General features: G+C 40.4%; 1 protein-coding gene across 1 annotated transcript in view; it reads left to right on the top strand.

Annotated features, from left to right (window-relative positions):
- Positions 1 to 1,956: 1,956 nt before the first annotated feature.
- LOC131365104 (mucin-2-like) overlaps positions 1,957 to 15,924 on the top strand; it is a 48,182-nt gene continuing 34,214 nt past the window's right edge. Inside the window, exons 1-4 of the mRNA XM_058408726.1 lie at positions 1,957 to 2,087; positions 14,962 to 15,006; positions 15,093 to 15,348; positions 15,505 to 15,619. Coding sequence (XP_058264709.1) covers positions 2,012 to 2,087; positions 14,962 to 15,006; positions 15,093 to 15,348; positions 15,505 to 15,619 — 492 coding nt within the window. The 5' untranslated portion in view covers positions 1,957 to 2,011. The remainder of the gene's footprint in view (positions 2,088 to 14,961; positions 15,007 to 15,092; positions 15,349 to 15,504; positions 15,620 to 15,924) is intronic.

Genomic DNA, 15,924 nt, shown 5'->3' with positions numbered 1-15,924 from the left:
TGGGTTTAAATTCTGCACTACACCTCTCAAGCTTTCATTTATTCCTCATTCTGTATCACTTACAGTATTTATTATACTGTTCATGTTAAGGTACACAAAGAGGACACAAGTGGGTAACACAGTCGCACTAGCACTATAAGCTGCTGACTATTGCTGAATGTTGTGTTGATGGATGAACATTTGGCGGCTTCATGCCTGCAGCTACTCTGACATAAATCTACACTAAGGGTCTGCAGATTAACACACTGGAGTGTGTATTTAGCCCAGTGGCTGTAGCTTCATTTCCAGTCAACTATGGTATAGTCCTTTTACTTGGGATGTGTCTGATGACTTTCTGTGTAAGGTGGTATTACGGCAAGTTGTGTAAAGGTACTGAGACAAGGACAGGAACAGGATGTGATCATTATTAGGTGTGTTAATGAACAGCTTGTTAACTGGACTGACAGATGACATCCAGAGCAGTGACACACCTAAACAATTAAGATCCCCAGTCTATCACGCACATGGATACAGATTTTTTAGAACCTAAGACAAGATAGTGGAGTAGCTAGTAAGTAATTTGTTGTTCATTATGTAAAAAGCCTCATTCTGTGTCTGGAATACCCCAAAAAGGAACCAGGTTTAGATGATTATGGGATATAAGAAGGAGACAAATGAGGAGAAAAACACATAAAAACAAGTTTTTATGTATCTACATATTAATATATGTTAAAACTGTGTGTGTGTGTGTGTGTGTGTCTATGCGTATGCATTTTTGATTACCCACACCCTTTACAAACTTCCTTTAGTGATCAGATTATTTTGAATAACAAACCAATAAAAAATTTTTTGAATCTGTTAATGCTTGATAACTTGTTTATTAAATCAAATTACTATAGATTCGATTTTATTCTCTTTAAGACTCCTGTGTTTACTTTTATTGTTTGGGTTTATGGTAAGTATTGACTTCAGAATTGTGTTCTTAAGTGAGTACTGTCTACCTTGTACGATCAAAACATTTTTTCTCTTACATCTGCTCACAAAAACTAACATACTTTTGTGTTTGTTAATGGATTTATATTTTTACTCAACCAGAGTAAACAACCTGTCAACAACCTCTACATATGTAAATCAATAAAAGAGTTTACCCTGTCATAATGGCCAAAAACTTTATTTTACACAATTCACTCTTTCTTCATATTTTTTGCAAAAACTTGGGTGTGTAACTTTTTGCACAATGTTGCCTACAGGTAAAGGAAATCGGTTTAGTGTTGAGCAAACTGCTGGCCTGAATCATCACATAACTGCTTCAAACTGTGCTATTACATAATCCTAAATGTAATGTAAAGGTCCTGCTTAGGACCTTTTCTGATAATCAGTTATTTTGTGTGTGTGTGTTTTATTAAATATAGGAAAACAAACACCAAACCTACATCAGAATATAATCATCCTGGGTATATTTAATTAGCTCCAATATATTTAATTATATTTTAATTGAATATTTCAATGTTGTGCCATTTATTTGACATTTACAAAGCAGTCCATTGTGCCAGTTTTCAAAACATTATACAAATTCAAAGTCCCTGAAAACAAATAATATTGAAATAATTATCACTGGCATGTCTATGCATGGTTACATATAAACATTCAATATCGATTAGAATTAATTTAGTGATATCACAGATTAGGAGGCATAATCAAGAAAGAAAGCATATATTGTTCAATTTCTTATCATTGGAATATTTTTATCATCTATGCTCTACAGTAAAATCATAAAATTACATCATTCAAGCAGGATGTTCATGCTCAGGAACACACACACACACATGTACACAGTGGACCATTAAGATACCATTCTGGCCTTTTATTTGTTACCTCTCAATAAAATTTTGTAGACTGAGAGTTCCTCCCAGAGAGGGAGGGTGGCATTTAGGCCTGAGTAAAAGACATATAAGGGGTCTGAGAGCTGACAGAAGTAGCAGTGTGTGTGCTGGACCTAAGGAGTGTGGACAGACCCACCCTCACACCCACCATGGCGTGGAGTACGTCTACAATCTGTGTTCTGGCCCTGGCTTTGACCAGTGGCCTCCAGGTGAACGCAATGAGGGGTAAGAGAATCAATACTTTGAATATTCCTGCAGCACCTTATTTTGTCTGCATTTTTATATTTCTGATAAATATAAATAAGACACAAGTGTTCTCAAAACACACTTTAAACACGTTACACTACAATTTAAAACTCCTCAAGTATATTGGTAGAAAATACATACTTTTTGGTTTCTTAGGTTTATTACTACCATTTCATGTTACCTGAGACAATCGAAACATGACAACACAAAGGCAAAAGAAATAAATAAAAACCAACCAAACAAGAAAAAACAAGAAAGTAACAAAAATGAAAAAAAAAAAAATGAAAAGCAAGTTCAGAGAACTGTGTAAACATTGCTTGCTCATGTTTTTCTAATTAATCTTTGAATGTATTAAAAGGCAATGAAAAGAAAGGAACTAAAATTCTCTTGAGGTGTCCTCTATGAGGAAATAGCCAGTATTTGATACGATCATTCTTGTGCATCCTGTTTGCTGTGGTAACAACTGTATAGTGACACTGCACATGTGAGTGACTAGAGAAAATCCAAAGTAACTAATTTTCATGTCTGCCTTTGTGTAATGCTTCGTGCTTCTCCCCCAGAGCGCCGGATCAACCATGTCAGCAAAATTTATACCACACTGTTAAAAAACAGTAAGTTACTGGCAGCACAGTTGCCAGCAAGTTACTGTTAAATTAACTGTCTTGCTGTTGTTGAAATTTACAGTTTGTTACTGTTTTTGGAAATACAGCATAAAGCTGTTATTTTCTACATTAACAGTAAACTACTGTCAAAAGCATTAACAGTCAATTAAAGTTTATTTGCACTTTTTTTATTTACTGTAAACTACAAATGTCATTATACTGAGAAATGGTCTGCTAAAAAAATGATTTATTTTTCTAAATATTTTTGATTTTTTTTTTAATTCTTTTAATTTTTTAATTTATTATAATAATTTACAAATGTAGCCTTTAAAACATTAAACATTTAACACAATGCAGTGTAACTTCAAAACGTGCTTTATTATACCTCTGAAAAACTTGACAAACAAAAGCCACTTTAATCACAAGATATTCTGAAAATTAGTGGCTGTGGCAAAGCAAGTGGAATGACTAAATAAAATTAAGCTTCAGAATAAACATGTTTAACTGAATGAACAAAACATTTGCATAACATTAGAAAAAACTAAATGAGTGACTGAGAACTACTTAGTGAATAGGAATTACTGAATTATTAGTAAATAGGAATTACTGCATGAAGGATGAATGAAATCAAAATTTAAATAAAAGCATGTTTATGTCATGTGTGAAGAGTATGTGTAAGGTATGTGTGGTATGTCCGTGAATGAATGGGTTCCCTTATATGAAGTCCCACTCAAAGTCCATTAGTTTTTTTTTTTTTGTTTTTTTTTTAAGTGAACTGGCAACCCGAGTGTTGACTGATTTCTTTTTGTGGGTAACCTTCCCTGTCCGCTTTGACAGGACTTGTCCACCCTTGGTGCCTTTTTCGGGATTTATACCAGTGAAGCACCTGAAAAACAAATGCATACATTCAGAATTAGTGTGGGTAAAAGTTTACATAATGAAAATGTGAAGAGAAATGAATATTTGAATCTAAACATCTAACGAATTCCAACGTGCATGCAGGCTCAGCTTGGTACTCCACATTGAAATTGTACTAAGTTGAAAAGACATCAGCAAGCCCAGACTGAAAACTTGGCTGGATGCCCTCACAGATTATTTGCCCCTCAAACCTGATCATCCATTTATCAGTGCAGCTTCCTGGCTTTTCACCTAAAACATTCCAAAGAAAAAACAATGTCAGTAGTCACGTAACATTCATTTTCTACTGCCAGATTGCAAATGAATGCAAGGGAAACTGAAATCATTGTATTTTCATTGTAGTCACAGAGCCCTATTACTTTAATATAATAAATGCATTTCAAAAATGTTGATTGTGGACTAGTCTGGACAGACACTGAAGTCAACATTTGTATATGCTGTGTTTTGTGAAATTGTTATTGCAATTTATGACTTAATATTTTTGCAAATCCTTTGCAAATCCATGGTAAATGGAAAGTCAAAACACGCTAGCCTGACGGACAAGAACAAACTTCATTTGTTCTCACATGTCAAGCAAGCATGTTTGAGTTTATTTGCTCTATGTATGCTCAATGATGAATATTTATATGTGAATAAACAAAATGCAATTCACACATTTACAATAACTTCATAAACTTTTTGAAGCATCAAAGGTTTTTTTGGACTTTCAATTGATGAACAAAAATAATGAAAGAATTTTAACAATACATTTGCTTTCCAAAGATGAATGAAAGTTTTAAAAGAGAAGTTCACTTGCAGAGCAAAAATCTACAGATAATCTCCTCACCCCCTGGTCATCCAAGATGTTCACATCTTTCTTTCTGCAGTCGTAAAGAAATGATGTTTTCTGAGGAAAACATTTCAGGTTTTTTCTCCATATAGTGGACTTCTATGGTGCCCACGAGTTTGAACTTCCTGAATGCAGATTAAATGCAGCATCAAAGGGCATTAAACCATCCAAGCCCAGGAAGAAGGCTCTTAACTAGCAAAATGATTGGTTATAATTTAAAAATTACAATTTATATACTTTTTAACTTCAAATGTTCGTCTTGTCTAGCTCTGCATGTACTGTGTATTCCGGTTCAAGACAGTTAGGGTATGTCAAAAAACTCCAACTTCAAAATCGTCCTACAAACTCGTGGGAACCATAGAAGTCCACTACATAGAAAGAAATCCTGAAATGTTTTCCTCAAAAAACAATTTTTTTTACGACTGAAAAAAGAAAGACAGACATGAACATCTTGGATGACAAGTAAATTATCTGTACATTTTTGTTCTGGAAGTGAACAGAATATTTATTTTGTATGAACTGTATTTTGTATAAAAAAATCATTTACCATGTTTGTTGAAATACAGAAAAAAAACCACCCTTAGTGGCTTATGTAGTAAAATAGACAGTTCTATACAAACCAAGGAGTATCAGTCGAGGAGTTGCAGGTAGTTCAAGTGTCAAAATTTTGACCAGGAATTATTCTTACTAAGTATTCTATCACTTATTCTATCAAACTTGAATCCAAGCAATCCAAAATACAGCCAACATTAAAGAAACAAAAGAAACTCCCCTCAGAATAATTATGTACTAATTAGAACAAGCTTACCCAAATTTGCAAGCAGAACGTTACTGAAATAAATGTTTTGTCTAATATACATTGAAGGTATATTAGGCAATAAATGAAAAGTTAGCAAGTTCAAATTGATGATAATGAAATGATGATAATTTCAGCATGCTATGACAATCTGACTTTGATGCTACAGTATTTAAAGGCTTACTTTGCAGAAGAGATTATATCGTCATGTTTATTTGAACTTACCTTGTATTCGGGAAATATCTGAATCAAATCCAGCTCCACTCTATGATGCCGTTGGCACGTTACGGGTTTAACACTGAAATGAATGTAAAACAGTTACACAATTAGCATCCACAATTATTACAGTTATTTGCAATTGCAAATGTTTATTTTGTGTAAAGGGAGCAAGACTAATGTGCACTCACTGGTTAAGTCACAGGATGAATGCGGATGAAAATTCACATGCTCGCTTTCTGTTCCCAAAATACTGTTAAGTACTGTTTTCTTTCCTTCATGCAATAAATACGGTAAAATACCGTACTATTTTGTCTGTGTCATTTCATGAACCGTAAAATTCTGCCGTAATTAACAGCAATTTTTAAGAGTGCATGTGGGGAAATTTCCACTTTAAGACGTTTGATGGAGACGGGCCTGTGCAGGGTTTCTCTGTACATGTGAAAAGAGCAGGGATCCCTGGGATCTCACAAATCACCAGAGTGCTAGTCACTATTGGAGACTTAGTCATTGAGCTCACCAAGAAGCTGGTTATGGTCAACAGCGATATGTAAGATACTTCAATCTTAAACAGAAATATAATAACATCATTCAGCGTGACCTGTTGTATTGTTTTACTATGGTTTACTAACTCTTAATGAGTTGAATAACCCTTGCTTTTGTCCTACATCTCTTTCTTTCTCTGTATCTCACATTAGTGTAAAACTGCCACACTATGTAGCTGGTGTGATGCTTGAAGAAAACTCCATCTACATTAAACTTTATGCCAAACTAGGCCTCAGTGTCACGTGGAATAAAGATGACACTGTCATGGTAATATCTCCATTAACATTTATACACTGTGAAAAGAAAAATATTTTACTTTGAGATGAGAGAATAGTTTATGAGCTGGACTGGCTACTAGTGAAGTGGGCAGAAAACCAGCAAAAATGTATTTAGTGCAAGTCATTAGAAAATTTTCATTAGAAAATAGTGCATATTGCACTGGCTCGCAAGTCCTTTTCTAATCATCACTTTTCAGAGAGCCAAAGTCAGTTCAGTAGTAAAAATTCCATTTGCAAATGTAACACTTTATACAATAACAGACCCTGAATAATCATAAACTTATACCTGAATTAATACTTACATAAATATGTACTAATGCTGAATTACTGTAAGACATATACTAATCACAAACTAAAGAAGAGCTAACATTATAACGTGAGTCTTATGAATTCATGCATGAATAGTGACCACCACTACCATGTTTGTTAGTTAATGGTATGTCAAAGTCAGTCAAAGAAGCTTTGTCACTTCCATATATAGCTGATGCAGTACTCAGTGGAGTGAAACAACGTTCCTCCTAGACCAAAGGTGCTACACAAAGTACAGTGACGCAGACAGAGCTAAACAGATATAAAAACTAAACTATACTTAAGGTGCAATCTTTAGTAAAAACTAGACATACAAGAGAAGTGCACAGGATGACAAGACAAGACAGTGCAGACAAACAACATATAGACCGACTCTGTGCAAAAGAATAGTGTGTGTGTGCGTATGTGTGTGATCCTCTGGCTATATAACCTTGTCATGACAGTTTGTGGCAAGATTTAGAGAGCTTCCAGAAACCAACTGAGCGAGGGAATTGTTTGTCAGCTGATTTCTTTAGCTTTCTTCAGCTTGGGCTACAGCAAAAAAAAAACAAACAACTGAAGCTTTGCTGCTCTTGAACTGGCACAGGCCTATTGGTTTTTCTCACTCACATTCGAAGGCTTACTTCTCAGTGCATGAGAGAGGGGGCTTGTTAATATAAACAGCACAAATAGGCATCATATAGGTACATATTAATTATCCAAGTACACTCATCCACTATAGGTAATCCATAAGACTTACATATAGTATCTGTAAAGTAAGTTAAAGAAAAAAGAAAAGGGCCCATTACCTACAGGTGGTGGGATACTAACATTAATTTTATACTGTGTCTGTGAAGTGATTAGTTGTCACTAGGCAGCCTGGGCCTGAACACCAGAGGGAGCCATCGCCCGAATATTAACCATCTCTGCCCACTTCCGGTACAGAGGTGTATTTAAGCAGCATGCCACCTTCACTCAGTTGCGAAGCATTGTTTCCGTTTAGCGTTACTTGCCAAGCCTTGATTCAGTTCCTGTTTAGCTACTTCGTGTATGACCTTGCCTGTTTCTCTTTGCTACGAGTTTCGGATTTGCGTTTTTGACTAGTTTGCTGAGTGTTAGTTTTCTGGTACTTGACCCTTGCTTACGTTTCCTTGACTACGATTACCCGTCTTCTGTTCAATAAATCTGCTGATGGATTCTAATACACCGGTGCCTGACAAGTCCTTACAGAATTCTTCGCCAGAGATGAATCCAGTGGATATGCAAGCGGCGTTATGGCGACAGCGAGTCCTCATCCGAGTGTATCAAGAGGAAGTTGACTCCCTGAAAGCCGCGAATCAGCAACTCCAGCAACAGCCACGAGACCAAGCAGCCGCCGCTACGCCGGCACTCTATGTGCGCAGCGAACTTCCCCGTTTCGCCCTGCCGGAAAAGGTCGATGGATCCGCCGATCGCTGCCGGGGATTTCTACGTCAATGCGACAACTACTTTGCTCATCAACCAGAGGCATACGGCGACAAGAGAACCAGGTGCGCGTTTATTTTATCCCTGCTTACCGGTAGAGCGCTAGACTGGGCAGCAGCGGTTTGGGACTCTGATCCTCAAGTCAAAGCGTCCGCGGATTATTTCGCGAACTTAATCAAGGAGGTATTCGAATACCCGGCTGGAGGCAAGGATGTTTCCGTACAGCTGCTGGAGTTGCGCCAGGGAGTGGATACGGCCACGGATTACGCCATTAAATTCCGCACGCTGGCCGCGCAGTCTGGATGGAATGCGATAGCTCTCATGGTGTTCCGCGAAGGACTCAACCCGGAGTTACAAGCAGAGATGGCATGCTGCGACACCAACATGATGCTGTCACAATACATCTCCACAGCCATCCACCTAGATAACCTGCGCCGCCAACACCGACTCACAGCCACCGCCCCACATGTCATGCCGCACCGTATGATGGAGGCTCAGCAACACAGTGGATTTTTCTGAACCCATGCAACTGGGAAGGGCTCGAGTTACTGAGGAAGAGCGGGAACGACGCACCAGGCTCAACCTCTGCTTTTACTATGGGAAACCAGGCCACAGAGTGTTCCGATGCCCAGAGAAGCCAGCCACGTCGCAGGTAGAGACTATTGAATGATTTTCCAAGGTTTCTCTTCCTGCATTCTTGCTTCTCGCTAATTCTCAGTTCTATGTCACAGCGCTAATTGACTCTGGTTCGGCGGTCAACCTCATGGACTGTAGTCTGGTGCGCGATCTCCACATCCCCACGGTCCTATGCATACCTCCACTCTGAGTGACCGCCATTAACGACCAACCCATTGGAGGAGGCCTCATCTCTCTTCAAACTCAACCCATTGAGTTCCAACTCGGATTATTCCATCCTGAACAGTTATCGTTCTTTGTCATCTCTTCCCCATCCAACCCCATAGTCCTGGGCCTACCCTGGCTGCAGCGCCATGACCCTGATATCTCCTGGAGGGACGGTGACATCCGTAGGTGGGCCCCTTTCTGTATAAAGAATTGTTTTCTGAAGCACACACCTCAACCATGCCTCACTACATCTGTTGAAAGCCCAGGTACATCCAGCCTTAGTTCACTCCCTCAGGAATATTACGATCTACGAGAGGTTCTCAGTAAGGAGAAAGCGACCAGGCTTCCACCGCACAGACCATGGGATTGAGCCATTGAGCTCCTCCCCAACACCACACCACCCAAGAGTCGAGTCTACCCCCTCTCCATTCCGGAAAAAAAGGCCATGGAGGACTACGTCAAAGAGGCCCTCACGGCTGGTTATATCCGACCCTCTACATCACCGGCTGCTGCAGGTTTTTTCTTTGTGGAGAAAAAGGACGGAGGTCTACGGCCATGCATTGACTACCGAGGTTTGAACGCCATCACCGTGCCTTACCCCTATCCTCTCCCGTTAGTTCCAGCTGCCCTCGAACAGCTACAAGGAGCTAAAGTATTTACTAAGCTCGATCTGAGCAGTGCGTATAACCTGATCAGGATGAAGGAGGGAGATGAATGGAAGACTGCTTTTCACACGACAAATGGACACTGAGTATTTAGTCATGCCGTATGGACTTACCAATGCCCCCGCAGTTTTTCAATCCATGATTAACGAAATATTCAGAGACATGCTCCACAGTCACGTTATAGCTTACATCGACAACATACTGATTTACTCATCCGACCATGACCAACACATTTCTCACGTTCGAGCCGTCCTTCACCGTCTCGCAGACCACAACCTCTTTGTAAAACTGGAAGAGTGTGTATTCCACTGCTCCTCCATAACGTTTCTGGGGTATGTGATTTCTCAAAATGGAGTGGAAATGGACCAGTCCAAAGTGGCAGCTATCACGTCTTGGCTGGAACCCACCAGTATTAAGGAGCTACAACGGGGTTCGCAAACTTTTACCGCCGTTTCATCCGGAATTATAGCACCATAGCCAGTCCTTTGACCTCGTCGCTGAAAAGAAACCCACAGAAATTAAGGTGGACTGACCAAGCCAGGACAGCCTTCAACAGGCTCAAGCTGAGCTTCTCCTCCGCCCCCATACTCCGACACCCGCGACCTGACCTGCCTTTCACCGTGGAGGTGGACGCCTCTAACTGCGGAGTAGGGGCAGTACTTTCTCCACACCAGCCAGAGTCGGGCAAACTGCACCCATGCGCCGCCTTCTCCCGCAAACTCACACCAGCGGAGATGAATTATGATGTGGGTAACAAGGAACTGCTAGCCATGAAGTCTGCCCTAGAGAAGTGGAGACATTGGTTGGAGGGGGCTATTCACCCGTTTCTCATTCTCACTGATCACCGGAACCTTGCGTATCTTCATGAAGCTAAACGCCTGAACTCACGCCAAGCCAGGTGGGCACTGTTCTCACGATTCAAGTTCACAGTCACCTATCGTCCGGGGTCCAAGAATGGTAAAGCTGACGCGCTCTCCAGAATCCATGAGGTCAGCGAGTCTTCCTCACACCCGGATACCATCCTCCCACCTTCTGTTCTAGTAGCCCCCATACGTTGGGATTTCATGAGGGAAATCGAACAGGCCTACACCTCAGAGGCACCACCCCCGAACTGTCCTCCTTCCAAGCGTTTCGTGCCCACAGCTCTGTCAGAGACTGATCAGGTGGACCCACGAAAGCCCCAGTACAGGCTACCCAGGCATACACCGCATGACCCGGTTGCTACGTCAAACCTTTTGGTGGCCTTCTCTTAACCAGGATGGGGAGGGGTTCGTACGCTCATGCTCCTTTTGTGCCCAGTCTCAGACCGGCTGCCATTTGCCGGAGGGCCTGTTGGAACCGTTACCTATCCCGCGCTGTCCCTGGTCTCACATTTCCATAGATTTCCTCACCGACCTCCCCGATTCGCAGAGTTTCACAACCATCATGGTAGTCAGTCGTCGACCGGTTCTCCAAGGCGTGTAAACTCGTCCCCATGAGAGGCTTACCTAAATCTATGGAAACCGCCGTGGCCATCTTTCAGAACGTGTTCCGTAATTTTGGCCTCCCGGAGGACATGGTGTCGGACCGTGGCACCCAGTTTACCTCCAGAGTCTGGCAGGAGTTCTGCAAACAATTGGGGATCAAGGTTAGTCTGAGCTCTGGGTATCATCCCCAATCCAACGGTCAAGCCGAACGCCTGAATCAAGAGCTGGGAAGGTTCCTGAGAGCATACTGCAGCAAACACCACCACAGGTGGAGCGAGTTCCTCCCGTGGGCCAAATATGCCCAGAACTCTTTGACTCATTCCTCCACGGGACTTATGCCATTCCAATGTGTATTAGGCTATCAACCACCGCTGTTCCCTTGGTCCGGAGAGCCCTCCGACATCCCCGCGGTAGATGAGTGGTCCAAGCGCAGCCAGGAGACCTGGGAAAGAGCCCATGTCCGCCTACAGAGGGCGATTCGACGGCAGGTTATTCAAGCCAACCGTCGATGTCAGCCACACCCAGCCTACCGGGTGGGGCAAAGGGGTTTGGTTGTCCACACGTAACCTGAAACTGAAACTACCCTGCCATAAACTCAGCCCGAAATTCATAGGTCCTTTCAAGATTGTTCGCCAGATAAATCCGGTCTCTTATCGCCTTGAACTGCCCGCCTCATATCGCATCTCGCCCACGTTTCATGTGTCTCTGCTCAAGCCTCATCACGGACCCCAGACTACGAACCCCACTGCTCACAAACCTCCCCCTCCCCTGGACGTTGATGGCTCCCTCGCCTACCGAGTTAACACCATTTTGAACTCACGTCGCCAGGGCAGTCGCTTCCAATACTTGGTGGACTGGGAGGGGTACGGCCCCGAGGAGCGCTGCTGGGTCAATGCTCGTGACATCCTGGACCCAGCACTCAGGAGTTTCACCAAAACATTCCCCACAGACCTGCTCCTCACCCGAGGGGGCGCCCTCGACGACGAACACCTGGAGGTGTTTCTAGACGGGGGGGTTCTGTCACTAGGCAGCCTGGGCCTGAACACCAGAGGGAGCCATCGCCCGAATATTAACCATCTCTGCCCACTTCCAGTACAGAGGTGTATTTAAGCAGCATGCCACCTTCACTCAGTTGCGAAGCATCGTTTCTGTTTAGCGTTACTTGCCAAGCCTTGAATCAGTTCCTGTTTAGCTACTTCGTGTATGACCTTGCCTGTTTATTCTCTTTGCTACGAGTTTCGGATTTGCGTTTTTGACTAGTTTGCTGAGTGTTAGTTTTCTGGTACTTGACCCTTGCTTACGTTTCCTTGACTACGATTACCTGTCTTCTGTTCTTCAATAAATCTGCTGATGGATTCTAATACACCGGCGCCTGACGAGTCCTTACATTAGTAGTAGATTTATCACTCACACACAACGTGACAAAAGTTTACTTAAACCATGTTTGATATCAAACACAAACTTCTATATGTTCAATATTTATTTTGATATAATGACCGAACAACTAATAGCAGTGTTACAGTAGCTAATGCTCCACCCTCATCAGCATTTCAGAATTGTGTATAAGCGCCATTTTCGTGTAGTAGTGGGACCAGTGGCCTCACATCCATGGGATGTACAAAGATGTCAAAAATATGGCTATTGAGTTGGCTTTTAATACTAACTGGACTGCAGTCAACGCAACAATCAGGTTGGAGAGACTTTGGAATTTAGTTTGTTATAATTTATATTGTGTCTGATTGCTGTTAATATTACTAAGTCATGTTTAATAAATGGAAAAATTTAATTTTTACAAAGTACAATTTATTACAATTTAAATAATTATGTCTGTTAAAGGTTGTGATTCCTGTTGGGATTATTTATTTACATGTTACTGTGCACTATTCAATATAATTAACAGTAAATAGCTTAAAGATTACCCAAGGAATTTATTGAATTTTTTTAAGACACTTTTATTGTATATTAAATAAATGTACAAATTAAAGTATATGCTATTTTAACTAAAATATAGTGCTGGTGAAATATTTAACATTGAATTACAGGTAAAATTATATATATATATATATATATATATATATATATATATATATATATATATATATATATATATATATATATATATATATATATATACACACACAAAATATTATATTATATATATATATATATATATATATATATATATATATATATATATATATATATATATATATATATATATATAATATGTATATATATGTATATATATATATATATACACACACACATATATACACACACACACACACTATATTGCCAAAAGTATTCGCTCACCTGCCTTGAGTCGCATATGAACTTAAGTGACATCCCATTCCTAATCCATAGGGTTCAATATGACGTGGGTCCACCCTTTGCAGCTATAACAGCTTCAACTCTTCTGGGAAGGCTGTCCACAAGGTTTAGGAGTGTGTTTATGGGAATTTTTGACCATTCTTCCAGAAGCGCATTTGTGAGGTCACACACTGATGTTGGACGAGAAGGCCTGGCTCTCAGTCTCCGCTCTAATTCATCCCAAAGGTGTTCTATCGGGTTGAGGTCAGGACTCTGTGCAGTCCAGTCAAGTTCATCCACACCAGACTCTGTCATCCATGTCTTTATGGACCTTGCTTTGTGCACTGGTGCACAGTCATGTTGGAAGAGGAAGGGGCCAGCTCCAAACTGTTCCCACAAAGTTGGGAGCATGGAATTGTCCAAAATGTCTTGGTATGCTGAAGCATTCAGAGTTCCTTTCACTGGAACTAAGAGGCCAAGCCCAGCTCCTGAAAAACAACCCCACACCATAATCCCCCCTCCACCAAACTTTACACTTGGCACAATGCAGTCAGACAAGTACCAATCTCCTGGCAACCGCCAAACCCAGACTCGTCCATCAGATTGCCAGATGGAGAAGCGTGATTCGTCACTCCAGAGAACGCGTCTCCACTGCTCTAGAGTCCAGTGGCGGCGTGCTTTACACCACTGCATCCGATGCTTTGCATTGCACTTGGTGATGTATGGCTTGGATGCAGCTGCTCGGCCATGGAAACCCATTCCATGAAGCTCTCTGCGCACTGTTCTTGAGCTAATCTGAAGGCCAGATGAAGTCTGGAGGTCTGTAGCGATTGACTCTGCAGAAAGTTGGCGACCTCTTCGCACTATGCCCCTCAGCATCCGCTGACCCCGCTCCGTCAGTTTACATGGCCTACCACTTCGTGGCTGAGTTTCTGTCGTTCCCAAACACTTCCACGTTCTTATAATACAGCTGACTGGAATATTTAGGAGCGAGGAAATTTCACAACTGGATTTGTTGCACAGGTGGCATCCTATCACAGTTCCACCCTGGAATTCACTGAGCTCCTGAGAGCGACCCATTCTTTCACAAATGTTTGTAAAAACAGTCTGCATGCCTAGGTGCTTGATTTTATACACCTGTGGCCATGGAAGTGATTGGAACACCTGATTCTGATTATTTGGATGGGTGAGCGAATACTTTTGGCAATATAGTGTGTTATATATATATATATATATATATATATATATATATACACACACACACATATATACATACACACACATACATATATACACACATTATATATGTGTGTGTGTAATGTATATGCACACACTATATATAAAGTGTGTGTGTGTAATATATATATATATACATATATATATACACACACACACTATATAAAGTGTGTATATATATATATATATATATATATATAGTGTGTGTGTGTGTAATTATATGTATATATATGAATTACACACACAATATATATATATATAGTGTGTGTGTGTGTAATTATATATATATATATATATATATATATATGAATTACACACACACACACACACACATATATATATATATATACACACACATACACACATACATACAAATCTTTCTATTTTGTTTTGCAGTGTTCTTGCAAACAAACATGGACATGATGACTAACAGTGCCATAAGTAAACAATTTCTGTTTCTTCCAAATTTACACTACTGATGATTGTCTAAAGTAATGCCAAACTTAACACTAAGCAACTGTTCACAGGTTCTGCTCATAATGGACAGGTGTGCAGTACTTGGGGAAACTTCCACTACTCCACATTTGATGGTGAATTCTTCCAGTTGCCCTACGCCTGTAACTACATACTTACCACCATGTGTGACAGTACCCGGTCTGACTTCAACATCCAGATGAGGAGGGAATACATTGGTGGCGTCGCTGCAATTAGATCTTTTAACATGAAGCTGGAAGGGACAGTAATTATGCTTCACGAAGGCAACATTACCATGGACAACAAAGTGTGAGTATTTTTGTCACTGCAAAGATATTATAAACAGGTTGTGTCTTGAGTGTATTTGCTGATAATTTTTTCAGCGTCATGTTCTCATGAATACTCAATTCAAAGCCATACCCTCCTTATGTGATGTTTAACATTTTCTTGAACATTTCTACACAGATTGACTATCCCAGGCTATTATAATGGAATTCGGGTTGAGAAAGTGACCAATTACATTAAAATCAGCTCCAAGCTAGGAGTGACAGTGTTTTGGGATGAAGACAACTCTCTCTCGGTACAGTTTGATTTTTATTTCAGTTACAATATATGCAGGTCAGCAGTAAGACATTTTGTAACCGTTAATATACTGATGATAGGTTAGATAGGATAGATGATAAGATTAATCCTCAACTGCCCAGATGTTTGCTTGCGTGATACAACATTTAACTTCACTTTGCCTGACTCTTTCAAAGATTACACCCAAACTCTGTTGGCACATGTAAAGTTTGTTTACACACAAATAGTGGAAGGAAAACATTAAACAGGATGTCACACTCTAATCAAATAGAGAAGTCTTTTTTAATGAATTTTAAAGGAAAA

Source organism: Hemibagrus wyckioides, linkage group LG14, assembly GCF_019097595.1.
Source record: "Hemibagrus wyckioides isolate EC202008001 linkage group LG14, SWU_Hwy_1.0, whole genome shotgun sequence".
NCBI lineage: Eukaryota > Metazoa > Chordata > Actinopteri > Siluriformes > Bagridae > Hemibagrus > Hemibagrus wyckioides.
This window is presented reverse-complemented; position numbering and strand designations above follow the sequence as displayed.